Source organism: Pollicipes pollicipes, unplaced genomic scaffold (genome assembly GCF_011947565.3).
Source record: "Pollicipes pollicipes isolate AB1234 unplaced genomic scaffold, Ppol_2.1 Scaffold_3087;HRSCAF=3621_pilon_pilon_pilon, whole genome shotgun sequence".
Lineage (NCBI taxonomy): Eukaryota > Metazoa > Arthropoda > Thecostraca > Pollicipedomorpha > Pollicipedidae > Pollicipes > Pollicipes pollicipes.
The window spans coordinates 37,819,635-37,839,700 of NW_023596225.1; the positions used below are offsets into that span (position 1 = coordinate 37,819,635).

Genomic DNA, 20,066 nt, shown 5'->3' on the forward strand with positions numbered 1-20,066 from the left:
AACGTGTGGGCGAGAGCAGGTAACGAAGCGCTGCGTAAATTTACGCATGCCCAAGCGACGAAGATAAAAAGTCAAAGTAAAAAAAGCGCTTGTGGGCTTAGAGGTACGGCGTAAAACTTATTTGTAGCCCCTTCTTAATATTTCGTCAATCGTAGAATGCATCCTAGCATCCTGCTAGTCCTGCCAGCTTGCACCTGTTCGAATTGGAAAGGCTACTTGTGCAGTTATTGTCTGTGATTGCGTTTTTTTCCAATCATCGCAGGATGTCTTGTTTCGGGTGTGCTGGCACTTTCCGCGTAAGATGTCAAGGGTGAGGGTGGCCTGCTTGGGTGACCCTGCCGTGGCGCGGCGCCTGGAACCGAGAGGTCTGAGAATTGCACGGGTTGGGCGGGTTTTCGGCACAGTCTGCCAACGAGCTTGCAGATATGCTACTTGGAGGATCCTGGAAATGTGCACCATCCGCGCATGTTGTGAGGAACGAAGCAAGGAGTACAGACAGGTCAAAGTGGTGGGGATTTGACTTGGGAATTGATCGGTGTTTGCAGTACCACGACTGAGTTTTTTTTGTTATATTTTACTGCGTGTTTTTGTGACGTTCTTGAAAAAGAGATACGCCTTTGAAACAGATACGGAACAGAACAGAAGCAGAGTACACTGTAGCAATCTTCTGGATGTTATTGTTTGCGCTTATTGGAAACGCAGCAAAGTTTCAGATGGAGCACCGCGCCTTTCATGCCATGTGGCGCCGATTAATTACATTATACGTGCACAAACCTGGTCGGATTAGTCACGCAGTAGGCATTGAAAACTTGGCCGTGACCGGTTGGACCGGATAGATGCGCCATGTGCGGTACCAGTGAGATTATCATCCACAGTTTGATGTGTGGTGCAGGCCATTCAGCACAAGTTACAAGAATTTGAGTTGTTCGGGCTTGAGGAGGCGGTCGGCGATTCCGTCCAGCTTTGAATTTCCGTTGCATTGAATGTGAACCCCGAGAAGATAAAAGTAAGTAAAACACAGCTGTTATGTGCTTTATGACTAAAAACACAATATTATCCAATCATTTCTAATTTTGTAGGATATTTGCGTCACGCCGCGGAGATCGCCAGCCATTGATACGTCTTTTCGACGACCCTCGTACGACGGTCACAACGCAGCCTAAAATCAGCTGATCGTGGTGGGGGCTCCGGCGCGTCGCAGTAGAATCGCGCTTGTTTAGCGAGGAATAGCGCAAGTTATCTCAGTATTTGTGGTTTAACTACTACATAAGGTAAGTGTCTTGCTTTGGTTTTGATAATAGGTGGTGTAGAGGCTGGTGATGTGAAGATAGAGTGCATTTTCTTTCGGCATCGATCCGCCATCTGCGCCATACTTGTTTTTTCCGTGGCACGCTGGTCGCCGCCCTTTTGTCAGCGAAGGATACGAAGGTCGCTCGAAGACGCGTCCCCATGTGTGGTGGCGGGCCACCCGTGATGCATTGAGGATTGCGGATTGAAACTTGGGGATCGCATGCTGCGGCTTAACAATCGCGCGTAACCCAGAAAAAGCGTGAGCGTGTCAGCCCAGTGTCCTATAAAAAATTGGGGTAATATGTGTCGTCACCGTATTCCCGAATGTATCGCCTTGACAAACACATGCACCTGAACACAGCTAGTGGCGAGAACATCGCTTCAGAGGCCTTTTGTATGCCAGCGGTTGTCCCCATGATTTCGGATTTGTTTACGTCTGGCTGATGGTGATACATGAAATAATGGAATTATACGGCTCGAAATTTGTTGGAGCCTCCAGGCAGTATTTGGGAGCCTTGGTTCGCGCAGTACCATGTATATATAATAATTGGGGACCTCGATGAATTGCGGCATACATTGTTAGCAATTTCCCAGTGGTTAAGACGGGCAAATTCCCTCCCCATAGTTACGCCGCAAGTTCAATAGCGTATTCAGGTTGTGGCCCGGCCACGCGCTCCCCGCGGTCTTATCAAATTTATTTCACGTATTGAGATAGCGTGGATATATGTTGGCGATGGCATATCCGGGAAAGACACGTAAACCTTACCAAACATAGAGCATACAACGCCGTTTACGTCATGGAAGAAATTTTGCGCCCCCGTCGCCCTATATTGGGATTTCAGTTCAATCAACTTTTCGGGTTACGCCGGATTCTGCCGTGAATTCCTGCATGGATCTGTGGCCAAGATTAATGCCCGAAATAGGTACCGGCTGTTTGGCCTAGTGAGCTAAAGCTGCGAAAAAATACGGGCGTGCTGTTTGTACTGAGGATAAGCCAGCGGTATCAACAGCTTTAGTTCGTTTGTTTTTTAATTTACATGAGCCGCAGTCACTGATGAGCGTAGCGTTAGCCCCTCTTAATCTGGCACGATGTATGGACGTCCCCTTAGATGTAAGACCTTTTTAAATGTGCGTAGACCGCGCCACGATTTTCTGTGTGATGAAATGTGACAAGCGAGGTGCAAGGGGCGTATTTTCCTGTTGAGTTTAGGGGGCTGCAGAATTTGTATGTGCCGTGTCTGTGTGCCAGGGGTTGGCATAGTTTCTGTTCAATTTTGGGAGGGTTAGGGTTTGGGGGCTTCAGAATTTATGTGCACCGTGCCATTCTGCCTGCCAAGGGTAGGTATAGTTTCTTTTTCAGTTGGGGGGGGGAGGGGGGCTCCCTTCAACTTGCGCTCCAGCCCCCCCCCCCCCCCCCAACCTTTGAGATATAAGTGGGCCAAATCCGTGTGAAAACCGGTGTGTTGGTGTATTTTGGGGATGTGTTTGTGATTTGGCACGCCCCCCCCCCCCCCCCACACACCTCATTTAAGGCACTACGCCCCTGCTAGGCGCAAGGCATTTCTAAGGGACTTCTGGATGCAAACTTGGAAACCAGCGCTTCCAAAAGGGAAGTGAAGATTTGGGCCAGCCGCGATAAGTCCGCTCGCAGAGTAGATAACCTGATGCTCGCTGCATAACAGCGCACGACGGGTCTTTTCTGTAAGTTCCTTCTTTGCATTGCCGCAGATCTTTGTGAAATGTTCTGGTTTTAAATGGTATGTTGCTCCTCATTTACTGCCGTCATAAGTTGCACTCTCCGTGATTTCCGAATGGGTCTTGCCTCCCCCTCCCCCCCCCCCCCCCCCCCCCCACCGCTCCCGCCCCCGCCCCCGCCTCCACCCCGGGTCTTTTGTCGCCTGTCTTAAGGGTTGTTTTTCCATCTTTTTTAGATAAGACCGCTGTGAAGTAGCGTGGTGTTATCTGAAGCACCGCTGCCAGGCACGTGCGCATGGTGCCAGTGATCTTGCTGTTACGTACACATGCATCATGTTTGCATGTTTGCATCATGTTTGCATCATGTTTGCATCATGCGCTGGTGTGACTCGGCCATGCCGTGCCAGCTTCCTCTCTGGTCAGCCGCCAGAGGGGCGATGAGCGCACGGTTGGGCCAAACGGACCGCCCCCCGTACGACTTAACCCTAGGACCAGCGGACAACCTGTTTTCTGTTTCATCCCAGTGATCACAGGGTTAGCGTCGTTCGTTTACGTTTGCACTTTTATCACGTCTTGATTATACGTAACATGTTTTATCACTTCTAGATTAAGTAGGTTTCTCCATCGGCAGCGCGGCTCCGCATCAGTGCCTGCCTGACTTATGTGAGCTGGTCAGTAGATGGCGCTGATGGCAGCGGCCGTGTGGCCGCGCTGCTCCGGCCGCTGACGAGGTGTCTGTTAGCAACATTGCCGTAGCATTGCTGGAGCTTGTTATGTGTCCGACTCAGAGGCCTGAGGGGCCGAGTCGGCTCTGAGAGGCCGAGTCGGTTCTGAGAATCTGGGACCGACCCTGGCGGATTGCCTACGGCGATCTTCATGGTAAAGACGAGGGGTGCTGTGCGTGCTCTGCCAGCATTCAGGTGCTGCGCGCGTGCGGTGAAAACGATATATGGATGTGTTCTGCTGCGCAATGTGCAAAAACGTAGCATGTCCTTGTGCACAAGCCGCACCACTTCTGTAACGTGAGCGGCGTGTTTGTGGCGCGGAACATGCCATTGCCAAAAATGCCCTTCTGCCTGTCATCTCGCGGTCGCCTGGTCTTTATTCAAAATTTCTCTCGTGTGTCCATTTCTTTGGTGCCGCTCAATCTGAGGGCTTCGCAGCCTAATTTCCATCAAACGTGTGCTTCTCAACAGACGTTCCCCACTTTGTTTCGAACGCGAACAATTGTTAGGTTTCTTCTTTGTGTAATGCATCAGTTAAATCAAGTAACCGTATAGGTGCATCAATAATGCATCAAATAGCAGTACGTGTATCACTGATTTTTAGTAGAAGTTGAGTATTTCTTCATGTTTAATCTGGCGGCTAGGGCATATTCTAACCGGAAACTATACCAAGGGCTGGCTTGCAAATGGTCATGGAGTGGCCGTCCTTTATTGAGCAACGTAGTAGTCATGGTCACAGGTATTATTTGATGCTCTTTATAGGCCCCTCATCCGAATAACCCTGGCGTAATTTTCTATTTCCTTCCCTTTTGAAATATCCCAGCAAAACAAAAGTGTGGGAAAGCCAACGTTGGGGGACTGGGGGGCAATTAACGCTGGGTGAGGGGATGGCAACCATCTCAAAAGAATACAGACCAATGTCCCTGGGCTCTTGCCTTTCTTCACAATACTACAAATGTTGCTTTGCGATGTCAACCCTGTACCATATCTCTTACAGTATCCGAGCGTAAAAGGCGGGTTGCCATGACAAATTTGGGGCTTCACACTGATTTAGAGATTGTGCTAATCCTGCGGACCATGTGTCCACACCCGCTTACAGCTACCTGTCTAATGAGGCATGAATATCTGTTGGTTAGAGCCCTTGATTGGCCTTGATACGATGCCGCTTTTTCCGTGCGAATTGAATTACGCCAGTCACGAATGGGCGGCTGTGGCCACCAGCTGGCCAGGACGGCACGCGACAAAAGACGGCTCAACGCTCCTCATCGATTCGACGCGTAGTCAAGTGTCCCAGGGATAATACGTAGCGTTGGCAGCGACCCAAAACTGAAATTTGGAAGACACGATGAAGGTGTATTTTCCATGTTCGATTCATTCAGGTTCGACCAGCCGCGTTGTTTGGATGTCAGAGTCGTTTGGCAGCGATGCCTGGTGGTAATGGTGGGTGGTGGTCCGTGATCCTCCGGACACAGGATCACGGAAAGTTTTAGGTCGGGCTTGAACAGGAATATATGTTTGTATATATATATATATATATATATATATATATAATAAAATCGCCTTGCAATATGCATGTGTATCCTGCGTATCAGGCATAACTACGAAAAACACGTGATCACAGTTTACGAGACTGTCCACCACCCATTTCTACGATCTTGTCCTGGTCTCTGGCGTCTTGGCAAGTCGTGTTTTTTCTTCCAAAAATAATTATTTTTATCCGCATTGGCGTTGTTTGGACTTTGGAGTGGTGGTTTTGGTCGTTTATTGCACCATACTGTTGGGCCATTTTAGGTTCCTATTTTCCCGAAGCCTGTCCGAATATTGGTGATGTCTGGCACCGTTTTGGACGAGGATTATAAATTGGTTCCTGTCACAGGCTGCCGTGACTTCGCTGTTTTTGCTGTTATTACACAGGGCTGTCCTCGTTTCGTCGTGCCACGGCGCCCCGTAGGCCCTCCCTGGGGATGAACCTCCGCATTATTATTATTATTACTATCATTATTATCATAATAACAATCATTATTATCATCGTCCTCCTTACTATTGTTATTATTATTGTTTTGAAAAGTTCTGGCGACGGTGACCGGCCCCTCACTGCTGCAAGTGGTCGGAGCCACCTCCTCCCATTATTACGCGGCGGGATGGCGCGGAGCTTCCTTTTACCAGGGATCTCTACCCCTATGTTTGTCCCACTTTCGTTCAAATCCCAAAAATACCTCAAAACGACCGTAAAAGACAACAAATTGCAGAAACGGATGTGTTTTCAAATGAAATCAGTTTTAAGCCCGCCCCAGCCGCTCGCGTTGAACTTTCATGCGGTGTTTGCGCGCACTCCACCTTGTAAAAGTCACCGTGGTGGGCATGGCTGGTGGCCTCGGTACCGTGTATGTGGCTGTCAATTTAGGAGGACGAAAATAATGTGCTGCTCATCAGACTAAACACGTCTTGAGCCGTAAAGAAGTTCTTGCCCTCGGTGCTCTACCGTCTACCGTCCTGCTTTTTACAGCAGTTCATGACAAAAAATTATTAAATGTTATCCCATGCAGTTTCATTACATTTGCAACTGCTGTTTGCGTTGGTTCTTATTCGCAACCGGCTTTCAAAGCTTTACAACTTACAGCGTCTAAGTGATTATTTGTAGCTTTGTTGAGCTCAGGAAACTGACAGTCGTATTCCATCCCGCGATGTCGGACCAAAAAACCGTGTGTTTGGGTCTTTTGTGACGTCTTGATGCTTCCCATTGCTTTCAACTTCCTTCAACGTGGTCGATTCTAGCAATGTTTAATGTTGCCTGCCGTAAGACCAGCAAGGCACTTGTTGCGAAGGGCGAGCAAGGCGATGAAACATCTATGTGTTATCACTGCGTAGATGCCAAAACATAGCTGAATGCGGCCGGCATCTTTGAGAACCCATGAGGAAAACCCTTATCCCTTGAAAGGAGCTTCCTCTTATGGGTTTACCATGTTGAGGTGTGCAGACGTTGGGCGTTGGCAGCTCGCGCACACATTTAGAAATGACGTTTGAATGTGGACAGGCAATGACATTGTTGTTGAATGTTGGGCCCTCCCAATGCCCTAGAACTACGGCCCGCCAAGCGCGGGCAATGTTTATCGACGAAATCGATGAATTTTGAAGGTTTGTGCTCTCAGTGACCGACAAAAGTATTGGTGGAAACGTGAATGTTTCGGATGAACATCGTCGTGGTGAACTGGTCTACACGCCTGTGTCATTTTTTTCGAGACCGGTTCCGGAAAAAGTAACATTGGTCCCTTCCAGGCCTGCTTTGTAGGAGACCTATAGGTCGGAGGGTGTTAAGATGCTTACCGAACTGTAGACGGCTGATTCACCTTCACCGTGCGGATGGTTTCACATCGGTGCATGCCCTAGTTCGCATTTACATTTACAGTCATTTTGTTGAAGACACATCCACATGGTGGTCGCTCTGCGCCTGGTTGTACAAGAAAAAGAACACACACGGCACACGGAGAAGCATACATACGCACAGGTGAAAGCAGTTTCAGTCATTGCGTCAGCGATTTAAAAGTCAAGAACGCCCGGCGCGAGGGGACGCGGACGGCCGCCGCAGGCAGCCGGTTCCGCGCCGCGGCGGCGCAATACGGAAAATGACCGGGTAGCGGTCAGTCGGACGCGCGGCAGATGTAGCGAGCCGACACCGCTCGAAACAGCCCGAGATTGACGATGGGAATTGGGATAAAGCAAAGGTTGCCGGGGTTTCAGACGGATACTTGAAAAAAAAAAACAAAGAAGTGCCGGTAGTGTGGTGGCTAACGCGTCTGCGTTAACACTGCGCGTCTCGGAAATCAGAGGTGCGGGGTTCGATTCCCCGTGGCACTCGCCCTTCCTGCCAGGGTGAGAGGCTGGCGACGCCATATAGCCTCAGCAGCTGAGTGCTTCGTAAAGCCCCACTGACATGACATGACATGGCTTGAGGACAATCTCGCCATGCAGCGGACACATATCAAGTCATGCTTTGTCCGTACTATTGCCAGTTTTGTCATCAGTTAGCCGTGTTTTTTGCATGTCGCCGCGACGCCTGGCCGTGGAAATCTGGTCGGATTTAGACCCTTTTTCTCCAAATTTTTGCGGTCCACAAAACGTTTAGTATTCTGATCGAATGGTTACGTGAAATTGTGGTACTGCTATGTTGCGGGAAAAACGCTGTCCGATGACAGCTTACATGGCTGCTTGAACACGAATTCCTCTCGCGCAATACAATGGGTCGCTGATTTTTCGTTGTAGGTGGCGTAGCATGTCGTAGTCATGAATGATGCATTTAACACGCGCCCGGGTGGCCAGCTAGATACCCTTCGTTCGGGTGTGTGTGGGGAGTCAATTGACCCCCATGAGATCTGGGGAACGAAGAAAAGAAAGCTAGAGACACCAACTTTACAGGGTGTGTTGGCCTGTACTTGAACTCACTTAGGTCAAAGTATGAGCATCTCAGGTCATGCCCTTCAGGTCAAATATGGTCAAGTAAGGTCAAATTCCAGGTTGGTCTCCAAAATGCCCCCAGAACCTAGGCAACTGTTTCTAAGCAAAAGGCTACAAGCCCATTTGGGGTAAACAACCTTGTTTGACCTTTTCAAGGTCATGGTGATTAAAATCATGCAAGACTGCTCTGAGTTTTGCATTTGAATAAGCGACAAAGATTACGCTAGGCGGTATGTTCCGAAAACGAAATGTCGACCCGGGCCACCTTAGGTCAGTGACCTGTTCCGACCTCTACGAAATCAATGGAAGATGTATAATGCGGTTCTTGCATCAATAAATTCGAAATGACCACCAGAAACTGGCCCATACAGTAAGCCCTAGAGTAATAAATCAGGTTGGTTTTGACCTTGGTCTGGCCTTCGTACCCGACCTTAGGTCAACTTAATTTGCTCACTCAATATCTGTGGTGCCTAATAAAGCATCTCAGAGATGTATGGCTTCGTCAAACACTCCGTTGTTGCATCAGATTGAACGATTCTCCTAGAAATTGCCTTCGCTGAAACCATGGTCGAACTTTGACCTGCCGTAGGCCAGCAACCTTACAAGGTACATCTGATTTTTTATATCAAACGATCCGCTATTCTACAGCTATGCAAAATTTGGCGCGGCTACGCTGTGCCGTCGCAAACCATTCTGGAAAGACCTTCGGGGTGGGGATCAACTTGACCCCTCACCCGAGCGCATGTTAACACTCACCACTCACTTGTGAGGTGAGTTGGTTACCACAACAGGTATTGGCTACTACAGCAGACCGCCGCAATTTGCCCCCGAAACGCGTGAAACGACTAAGATAAGAGGGCAAGTAACACTTCCCAGGGGCCGTAATGGAGTTTTTGGCTTTGACATGAAGATAGAGGTCGCAGATGGGTTGGAACTAACCTCCACCCTTATCTGCCCCCCTTTCCTCATCCCCACCACGGGGACCGGTGTGGCCCAGAGCCGGATCATCTCACCCCTTAAGCATACAGCTAATGGAGGAACATTGTCGTGCCGTGAGACCAGGCATGCTTACGACCAGGCCAAGGGAATGTCGCGCCCTGCCGACTCTGACAAATTACGAAAGTCTTTATTTGCGGTCTGTCGACCAGGGTTTCTAAGGTCTCGGCAATTTCTGATATGGTTAACCTCTTAAATGTCCTTGAAATCAAATTCAGCGATCACGAAGCACGTCGTGTGGAAGGCTGTGACGCCGACTTAAGATACGCTTCTCGCTTGATGCTGACAGGCACTTCCCCGGAGTCATCAAACAATTCTCTTATCTCGTACGTGCGGCACAACTTAACGGCCCGGCCCGTATCCTCTAAACTATGCATCGGGATCATCACTAGAATATTGCACTAAATGTATTCTGTGGACCGAAATGTTGTGCTGTCCTGATCTCTGTTGATGACCTCGCCCCTCCGTTTCAGGTCCGAATTTGCGCTGTCCGCTGCAGATGTGAGATGGCGACCTCCCCGGCGGCCGACGTCGTGGTGACGGGCACCCCCAGCAGCGTGCCGGCCGACGGCGACGACTTCCTGGCGCTAGATGCGCCCGACGAGGACAAGGACTTTAGTCTGCTGATCGAGTCGAGCAAGACAGGGGACCTGAGCAGCGCCCTGCGCTGTGATACCGGCGCGCCGACCAAACGCAAGAAGACGCGCCGCGGTAAGAAGAAGCAGCGCCACGGTCCAACAGATGGCGGCACGAGTGCCGGCGCGTCGGGAAAAGATGGCGCCACCATTGCGCGGCCAGGCGACGAGGCCGTTGCTGCGCCGGCTGGCGACGAGCAGGCCACGCCGGCTGTTCCCCATAAGAAGCCGCGCCTGAACCGGCGCCAGCGGCGGCGGCGCTCGGGCCGGCAGCCGGCGCCAATCCTTCGGCCGCTGGAGGTGCCGCGCGCGCCGCTCAATTCCACATCGTTCATCATCGACGACCACGAGAACTCGGCATTCTACATCGATTTCGACGCGGTGGCACGGCGCACGCCCAACGGCCCGTCGGACGGCGGCTCGCAGCTGGAGTCGTCGACGGCAGACGACGAGGACGAGGAGGAGGCCGCCTACCAGTTCTCAATGAAGGATTTTGAAAACGTGTACCGCCACGCGCGTGAGGAGGAGCTCAGTCAGCTGGAGCGACCCGAACTGGTCGAGTGCGTGCGCTCGTTGGAGACACGCGTGCGCGAGCTTGAGGCGCAGCTCACCCTGTACGACCCCGAGGTGTGGGTGACGAACCTGCAGAACCAGCTGTTGCACCTGCAGGAGGAGAACCGCCTGCTGAACAAGACGCGGGAGGCGTTACAGAAGAAGTACGGCAACGAAACATGATCGCGCGCACCGTCAGTCACCACGTCGACTGCGAAGGAGTCTCGGGCTGTGTCTCATGTACATACCATTATTCGTGTAGCGTTAGAGCTTGGTAGACATTCTGCAGAGGGAGATTAATGTTTATGCCCCCATATCCCATATTGTTAGCAGTGTGTGAGAGCGGCTGTGCGAGGTTGCGGACGTATAGCTCAGCTTATGAGTGGGAAGCGTTCCAAGGTATTACCTGTCTTGCCTTCTGTTCACCCCTGTGACAGTGTCTGAAGGACTCGAACACGTCAGTCATGGGCGTGCGTGAGATGTGTGGTTCCGTTTTTTAACTCGCATCAGCAAACACTGTCTCGCATCACCGGTGGGTGTGTGGCGTGCGACGGCGGCCGGACTCGCGCGCAGCCGGTGCCGCGGTGCTCGTGCGGTGTCTTCAGTCGACCTCGGTCGGCTGGAGGTGGACGCTCGACCTCTGACCGCCCTCCGCGGCGCCCGGCGGCACCAACAACAGGGCCCGACACGACCCGTGTCTCGTCCCGGTCCTCGTACAGACCGGCCTTAGCCACGGAACGCAACACGACGGCCGAACGATTGCCACGCTGCGGGCGCCCGTCGCTCTTGCTTTGTGCTTGTTTTGCTGCCCTGGTCCGCGTGTTTTTTGGGGGACTGTCTGCGACCGACAGCTCCCTGTCATTTCTCCCACCGTGCGTCTGGTGCTGTCCGGGGTTCGTTTGAAAACGTCTGGTTTCCGTCGAGTGCCTTGTGTTTATTTAATCGATCGTTTTGTATGCAACATGGCCAAATGACCTCTTTAAAGTTTGCGGGCATCGATTTCCCACCAAATTGTGTACACCAGATTTCTCGTCTTTTTCTTTCACAATCGGGGCTGATGGCATGTTGCACTGAACGCGTTTACTCTTAAGACGGTATGTATATATTTGCGCACCTGGTGCAGCGGTGTTACGTGCTAGAGTGACCATGCGTGTGTTTTAGCTGGGTTGGAATACACAAGAGGAACGTACTTGTGAACGTACTTGCTAATCGTGCTCTTGTGCATGCCATCGGAAGGCCACATGAACTATGCCTTTAGCCGGGGGTGAAAAACGTGTCGACTTGGTGATAGGGCCGGCGACAGAAAGGTCCACTTTCCCGCGACGTTTGGTGCCAACAATACTTTTGACCGGAAGTTTTGGTGACGGCGACGACAAACATTGCAAGCGGGCGTTGAACAACCTGTCAAATGAGCTCCATTGGTAGTGCATTTGGTCCCATAACATCAGCAAATCTTGCCGAAAAGACCCTGTATCGTACCTTACGACACCGGGTATCTTTCGTACGCTCCATTCTAACCCGGTAACAAAAATATTCCCTGATTTTCAATCAGTCGTTCGATCCGGCCACGGGTCGGCGACAATTCAGCATTTGCTATGGCCCGGCCGGTCGGCCCATTCGCTGTTTTTTCCAGCGAGCCCTCAGTGATCCTAACTAGATAGAAAATTTGTTTGGCGCGACTGCACGGCATGCTGGACTTGTAGCCTCAGAAGCCTTAGGGGGGAGCGCTGGCTCCCCATATCGGGGCGAGGCTTAGCATGTTCAGAAACAACAGGTAGGCTGACGAGAAGCTAATAACAAACTTAAATTTAATTTCCCTGTTTGTGGCAGCTGTTGCGTGACAACCTTTTGGATAAGCAACATGAAGACTTGTTGAAATGGTAGCTGGCGGGGGTAAGCTGAGGCGATTGCAGTGGGTCCTTTTGATCACCTTAGTACTCTTCTGGCTCTTAGGGGATTCGTCGCCGGAGCGATTAAGTCATCTTCAAAAACCTCTAGACACTTTGAGCTTCCCTTGCATCGCCTGAGACCCTTCTGGCTGATCGCTGGATACCATCACCGGTCAAGGGCACACTGAACACTCAGGAGTTCAGTAAATGTCCAAGGCTGCCTGCCAGCTCGGTGCCCGTCTTGCTGCTCACGGACCTTGCTCTTAAAGGGCCTGTCTAGCCATTCAGGGATTGTTTTTGCAGGCTCCAAGCAATTCTCCAGCCCCTGACATGTCTTTCTGGCTCCTCAAGGTCTCCACTGAACGAGTCATTCGAGCCATCCCCACGACTGACGTCCATGGCTAGAGATCTTGTGGGGCGTGGGGATGGGGGTCCATTTTTCCCCGACTCCGTAAGACGCACAGCTTGGGGTTTTGTTGAGCTGTACACAGGGCAGTTTTTGCCGCGTGCAGCGTGAAGAAAGACGTTCGTATTGAATGAGTGGAGCCCATGCCTCTGCCCACTCGCCAGGTCCCATTTGGCCACCCTGAGGCCCCTGTTACGGATAAGTGGGCCACAGCGAGCCACCGTGGGCATCCGGGCCGCTTTAGGGACTTAATAGTTACTTAGGGTCCATCCTACGATTCAAAAGTCTCTTCAAGTGAGTTACCGGTGGCATCATACAGCTTCAGAAACACTGAACTAGTGCGTCCGCAACCTTTATACCCGCACGCCCCTCTGGACTACTTGCGGTCCTTTTAGCTGCAAAGGCCCACTTCCCCTCTCAAAGGCCATTTGGTTACGATCGAACACCTCAGTTGCTTTCAACCTCCGTGCGTCGTATAGCCCCAATGGCAGCATCCGTCCATGGACCGCACTGGCCCCTCGGTATTCTGCATACTCAGGGCCCCCCCTGGTCGCTCGCGAGCCGTTTTAGCTGATCAGGACCCTTCTGGCCGCTGAGGGGTCCCTCTGGCTGCTGAGGAGCCTCTTGGGTGCAGTCACCCTCTGACAGGTTGAGGACTTAATTGGCCTCACAAACCCCTTGGTCACGAAGGGGAACTTTGATCGCTTGGGGGCCCTTCCGGCCATCGAAGTGCTCGTTTGGCTGTTGATGGCTCACTGGCCTCTCAGTGATCCATTTGGTCGCCAGAGCATATATCTAGAACTAAACGCGCCTTTTAAACACATTTTTTGAGGACCAAAAAGTGCTTAGGGGTGCACCAGGCTGCTGAGGAACTGCCCTCCGGCAAATGAAAAGTCCTCTGGCTACTGAGATCATCTCTGAGCTCTCAGGGCCCGTGATCCGCTCAGGACCTTATAAGGAGCCCAGCGATCTTTATATCCGCAGTGCCCCTCTGGATACTCGCGGTCCTTTTAGCTGCAAAGGCCCATTTCCCTCTCAAAGGCCACCTGGTTACGATGGAATACCTCATTTGCTTTCAAAAGTGGGTCAGCCTTATACGTGACCCTTTTTAAGGAGTCCCCGCCTGCGTAACAGTGTGCCGAGAGGTTAGAGTCCTGGATCGGCCAGTGAAATCCGAATGCAGTCAGAGCTCTTGCTATGGGCCATCCTGGAAAGGTGGAGGATTACCATTAACGATCAAATTATATTTTGAATAGCTTGGATTAAATTCTGCTGTTAAAAACGGAGCTGCTGATAATCACGTGTTAAGTACAGCCTTTGGACACCTTCTGCGCGGAAGGCATATTGAAGCGCGGTTCAAAAGGGCAGTGCATACTGATGTTCGGACACGAATTTGTGTTCGGCTACATTTGCATAAAATTGAAAACCATCTTCAGGCTGTGGTTGAAATAGGGACACGCGCATGATTTCAACAAAACCAACAATTTCACGCTTTCGGTGCGTCCAAATCAACGGCGAGCTGTTGAGTTTCTGTATGGAAAGGACAATAGAGACGGCTAGAATCGGTCGTAGTTGGTTTGTGTCATGCAGGTGGAAACATGCTATTTCGTTATTCAAACGGCAGAAAATCACGTAAGTTGTCCAGTACATTAGCAAGGAACATTATTCACATAGATAAGACAGTAGTATTAGCCTCATTCCTCAGATAAAAACCAGGAGAATGAAGATAGAGTTGGGCTGATATTTTGGTAACATGCCTTTATCGAAATAATAGCAGAAATGAATTCAAAATTGCCTGCCGGTGATTCTACTCGATTTTTCAGTTGTTTTTTTTTAAAGGCAAGTCACAGTTTTTACTGGAGACCAACATTGAGCGGGTTGAACAAAGAGCGATTGCCGGCCATTACCGCGATGCAGTGCCTATCTAGGAATTAGAATACACGAACATACGTATTCTGATACACGCAAACGAATTCAAGCAAGTGGGCATCACGCATCACGCTTCACTCAGTCATGCAAGCGAGTTGAAGTAAACAAGCACCACACATCGCGCTCCAATTATACATGCAAACGATTTCAATTGAACAGACATCGCGGGTCACGTACGCATCAGGTATCACTAACACATGTAAACGATTTTAAGCTAGCACGCATCACACATAGAGACACATATCACGTTCGCATAATCGGCCATGGATGAGCCCTGTGTGTTAAGATTTGGTCGCCGACTTTTTATAAGAATAGATTCACTTATTTTCCTGTCTGGGTGGTCCTGTGCTCTGTAAACCAACCAGGACAGGAAAATAAGTGAATTTGTTTTTGCCTCAGGTGCGATGGTGGAAGCTTTGGTGTGGTATAGGCGGCCTTCTCTGGCATGTGTTCTGTTCACAGTAATGTGGTGAACTATGTACGGTCAGCTCAGAGATGCAACTTGTGTGTGGTCGTTTAAGTGTACTTTATTGCCGGCACGGGCTATGTGGCATTCCATGTAAACCATTGGATTACTGTTAAATGCTGTGGCGCTTGGCGCATTGCGATCTGGAGTGCATCTACGTTGTGTCTGTGAAAGAAGGTGGTATCGGAAGTTACACAATTAGAACAGATGTGGAGTTTTCGGAAAATTTTGGAGAACAAAGCGAAGCTTGGGGCCGTGTGGAACTGTGAATAAGGCGGGAAAATTTGAGAAATAGTCGAGGAGAAGAAGAGGAGAGTTGGAAAATAAAGTGGTGTAGAGGAAAGTCTTTGTAAGAAGAAGATCGGGACACAGGGCGCGATACAGGCTCCCGATGAAAAACCTCAAAAATGTATCGGATTTGACCTTGATTTCGAGAGGTCCCAGCTTTCTTCACTTTTTTATCCAGTTACCCAGTCGGCTATGGGGAGGGGGGGGGGGGGGAAGGCGTGGGTAGCGCACTGAGAAGGTAGACATACAGATGCATGGTAAACTATACTGCACTTGTAGATGGCAGCACGCCAGGGGAGAGACCATGTCTCTCCCGGTCAGTGGCTCAAGAACCTTTCTATCCCAGCCCAAGGTACTCATCAGCTGACACCTCGTTACACGGGGACTTGGCCCCCCTTATCCATCCGGAGGTCCTCAGAACACAGGCGTAGAAACGTTTCAAAAAGCGTGGTGGGGGATAAGCTCACGGCGCACTTCAGGAACTTTTTTTCTGGAAAGCAAGCCTGATGACCGGGGAAGGGGGTTAGAAATGGAGGTTGTTATCGCTCTTTATTTAAATGTCACGGCTGCTATGCTAGATATGCATCTAGAGCTGTTTCTCCCTGGTGCACAATCTTGCCTATTCAACTCACGTATCTCGTATGGCAAATAAGGTTATCCAGCTTCCCAAGGTTATTCGTCCATTTCACATTGTTTCAGAGTTCACAACAGAAACCTGAAGCTGCCGTGAAATTAATTCAGTTTGAGTTTTGAAGTCAATAAACTGCAGAAATCAAGCGATGAACGATCGCATAGAATAAATCACCGGCGCACTTAAATTTACAATGGTTAGTGGACCATCTCTAAATCGATAGGAAGTCAGAAGCCTCATCAGAATGCTATATCTGCGCTCTGCAGACATTAAGGACGACGTGAAGGCTAGATTGTAGATCGATATGTTTCATCGAAATCTGAAGATGAAAATTTGATTCTAGATTGAGTGGTCAACAATATATATTGACATGGCCAAGCCATGTTTGTCTAGAAATGCTCACTACATTCAGTCAGAATCGCTCAACGATACAATTTATGTAGGTGGTTTTTTAACATACGCGCTTTCAAATCTTTAGCAACAAAAATGTCGATACCAGGCGTTGCACACTCTCCACAGTCCGCGGACCCGTTAGCCCAGTGGTTAATTTTTAGCCGTGGCCCACCGGTGGACGAAAATGATGGTGCTTCTGAAGTTATTACATCTAAACACTTGAATCAGTTAGTAAAATAAGTTATGTGACGTAATTTTGAGCATGCGCACTCGCAAATATTCGTAGCAAAAACCGGGTGCGGCCGCACCCGCAAAAACCTCGACACCAGGCGTTGCAGTCTCCGTGGGTCGTGCAGCGTCTGCCTAGTAGACGCTGCACGGCCTGGGCAGGCGCTGGGCAGGTACTGAGCCGTGGCCCACGGGCGGACGAGAATGATGACGCTTCCGAAATAAGTGCTTTTGAACGTTCGAGGACATCAAATCTTACATCAGAAGGCAGTCTGGCCACATATTTCTCGTGTGGAATTTTTGACTGATGATAAGCACGGATCGGTCCTTTAAGCACCTGGAAGTGGTGCTGAAATCTGGCGGTGTAATTGGAAGAGCAAGCATAGAATCTCTATTTTTGTATTTCTGTGACTACTAATCTGTCCGCAACACGGCGCCCGCCGTCTGGTGGCGCTTGCAGTAGACGGCGCCGTTCGGTTCTACGGAAGCTGCAACCCAGTCCATCACTGTCCTTGCTCTTGAGATTACGGGCGGGCATGTGCAAACCTTTTGATACAAGTTGTTTCACTAATCCATCTTTTACAAAGCGTTCTCAGGTAAACATGGATTGGCCTTGTATGCTTTTTTAACCCATTTCGAACCACTGTATTCAACAATGAGACTCCCACTCTACTCAACAATTTTTAGACCCCTATTTTCTTACAGGCAAGGGGCCCCTTGAGTAGAACACCAGAGGTACATTACCGTTGCCGGTCAAGGGTTGAAGGGTCATTCCATAACATCGCTAAGTGTCTTCTAGCTGTCATTCCGGCGACACGGGGCGAGATCTCCTGGTCGATCCGGAACCCATTAGAGGGACATATTATCACATTGTTCCCCTCCCTGACACGGGAGGCCTTCCAACCCGCACAGTTGGTCCCGGATCGGCACAGAAACCCTCATTGACGCAACAATATTCCTGATCGCTGCAAATGGTTCAATAATTGTCACATGGACTCCATTCATTTTCCTGTGTTCTTCAAAGATATGAGGGCTCCCTAAACCCAGATTGTAGATGAAATGAAGTGTCAACTTGGTATTAACATGGCTAATCCATGTTCGTCTAAAAATGTTCAAGATTAAGTCAGAATTGATTACGGATAAAAAACATGTAGCATTGTTTTGAACCTGCGCGCTCGCAAGTCATGGGAATAGCAGTACCGATGCCTGGTGTTGCAGTCTCCATAGGCCGCTCGACGTTGGCCCTACGGCTGTGGCATTTAGCGACGACCAATGAGCGAACGAAACAGATGACGCATCTTGAGGAAGATGGCTGGCGGACTAGGTAAATCGGCATGCTGTTTAATGTAGTGCGAAAGTAAGCTGAAAACAAGCTTGATCTGAAAAGCGGAGACCAGTTAACGCTGCTGGCACCCCACCTTGAAAAGTGTGGGAGGGGGCATGGCCCCCTGGCCCCCTGTCCCCCCCGCCCATGCCTCAGAGGAAGGTATCGTACACTGGTTCCCTCCCCGACACAGGCGGTCTTCTGAGCTGAGCGGCTGGCGCCGGATCGACGCAGCGGCTCTCAATGTCGCAAAAAGATCACTTACGGGCAGAGCTGGTCCAATAATTTGCACAAGAGCCCCAGTTCCACTCAGCGAGTCATTGGTGCAAACGGGGTAGAAGGTTACCGTTCGGTACTAAGGCCTCCTGTGAGGAAGGGGCCCTTTAGCTGTCTTTTTGACTCATCATGCACCCCTTCACTGCTATCGATCTCCTGTCGTTCTCAGAGGGCCCGAACCAGTGGAGAGGGCTTGGGAAATGCGCGAAGGGATAAGTCCGACAAAGGGCCGAATGCTGGTGTTTTCTGCCCGAAGTAAGGGGGTTCATTATCGCAGGGGCGGCGATCGCCGCCAGAGGCTCTCTGATTGACATCCAGAGGCTCCGGTCCGGCAAACTGGAGACCCTTAATGCAACCTTCGGCCAGCCTTGCAGTCATTCGAGCCCTCCAATCGAGCCGTTGGTCGTCGATCCAGAGGGGCTCTCTGGATCCCGAGGGATCAAAGGGATCACGTGCCTCTTGTGTCCGCCCCCCCCCCCTCCCCCCGTCGCTGCCTGCGCCCGTATGAGAGATGGCATCATTTCGAAAATGGCGGAAAATGAGCACCACTCAAAGTTGCTGATCAGCATAAACAGGGTTCGCTACTCTAAATTAGCTGTCATTGTCATTCATTTATAGCCATTACAGTTCCCATTGATCCTGATTTGTGACTACGCTGTGACTGAGTCCTGGCCCGACACAAAGCTGGGCTTGAATCATGAATCATATCAGTAACGTAAACATAGGCATAAAGATGTCTCTGAAAGTGTGTAGTGGGACAGGGGCGTGCCCAAATTTTGGTTCCCACTGGTGCCTTACCGCTCGCCCTGATAGGGAGGGGGGGGGGGGGGTAGGGTCGATGCGACGATGCAACCCCTAAGATTTCTTTAAGATACCTCTCCGGGATGTCGTACAATCGCGCCCAGATTTTCATTACGCTGTGGTGCATCTATTGTGCCTATTTTGACACCAAAAACGCGTCCCTAGCTTTTTGGTTTCGGAGCAGGAGTGGTTTTTGGTGAACACTGCACGGCAATCTACGACTGGCTGGCTGGCTGGTGGAGGGGGGAGGGCAGGCGACCGGCGATGCCGCGGAACCTCGCGCGACGGTGCGACATCGTCTTATCAACGAAGCCATACATCATAAACACATGGTCAAAACACCTAAAATTATGCGCCATTGTTCTCATAATTGAATAACGAACACGCTGACTTGTGTTTCATGTTGCTACAAGGCATGGCCTCGAAGGTATGATGTAGATCTGAAAAGGTGCGACTTCAAACACATCCGTGATTTCACTCGATGCAGACAGCTTGCGGACGTTGGGTACGGGTGCATGCGCTGTGCTCACCTTAAAACGACCAGTACCTCGAACGGCGTGGTACGTAAAGGTCGTTAAGCCGAGCGAATACGTACAAGAGGCGAGTTTCATGCATGCCGTTGCGTTAGGAGTGGAGGAGGCATCTTTTGAAGTAGTCCTGCAGGTAAATCTTGTTTTATTTTGACAAACTCCCTTGGCACTGCCACATTCCGTGCTGTGTTGTGCTGTGCTGTGACATGCTGTCCTCCGCTCTTTTGTTGCCGTCTTGATCTGTTTTGCCATACCAAAAACCTGCCATGTGTACCTAAAGTCTCTCTGCACCCTGTCTCTGCTCCCCTGCATTGTGCCATTATCTTCTGCTCTCTCTCATTCTGTCGTCTCCTGTCCTGCGCTATTCTACGCTGTGCATTTCCACCCTGCCCCACCTGCTGATCTGTCCTGGCCTATTCTGTCCGGTCCTGTTGCCCCCTGCTCCTCCCGGTCCTGTCTCCTGCTCTGTCATGCCACGCCCGGTTGTGGTGGACCCTCTAGGGAAGGCCATTGTAGCTTGCCTCTTTCGTGAGTGCACTACCGCCATGCTAAACCTTAAC

General features: G+C 50.5%; 1 protein-coding gene across 1 annotated transcript; it reads left to right on the top strand.

Annotated features, from left to right (window-relative positions):
* The first annotated feature begins 1,210 nt into the window (after positions 1-1,210).
* Positions 1,211-10,528, top strand: LOC119090105 (protein HEXIM2-like). Its single transcript, XM_037212899.1, has 2 exons — positions 1,211-1,271; positions 9,632-10,528. The coding sequence occupies exon 2, from the start codon at positions 9,665-9,667 to the stop codon at positions 10,526-10,528; it is 864 nt and encodes a 287-aa protein (XP_037068794.1). The 5' UTR covers positions 1,211-1,271; positions 9,632-9,664.
* Positions 10,529-20,066: the final 9,538 nt, after the last annotated feature.

Excerpts from the sequence above, each read along its gene's own strand:
- LOC119090105 (XM_037212899.1), top strand. The coding sequence starts at position 9,665 with ATGGCGACCTCCCCGGCGGCCGACGTCGTGGTGACGGGCACCCCCAGC.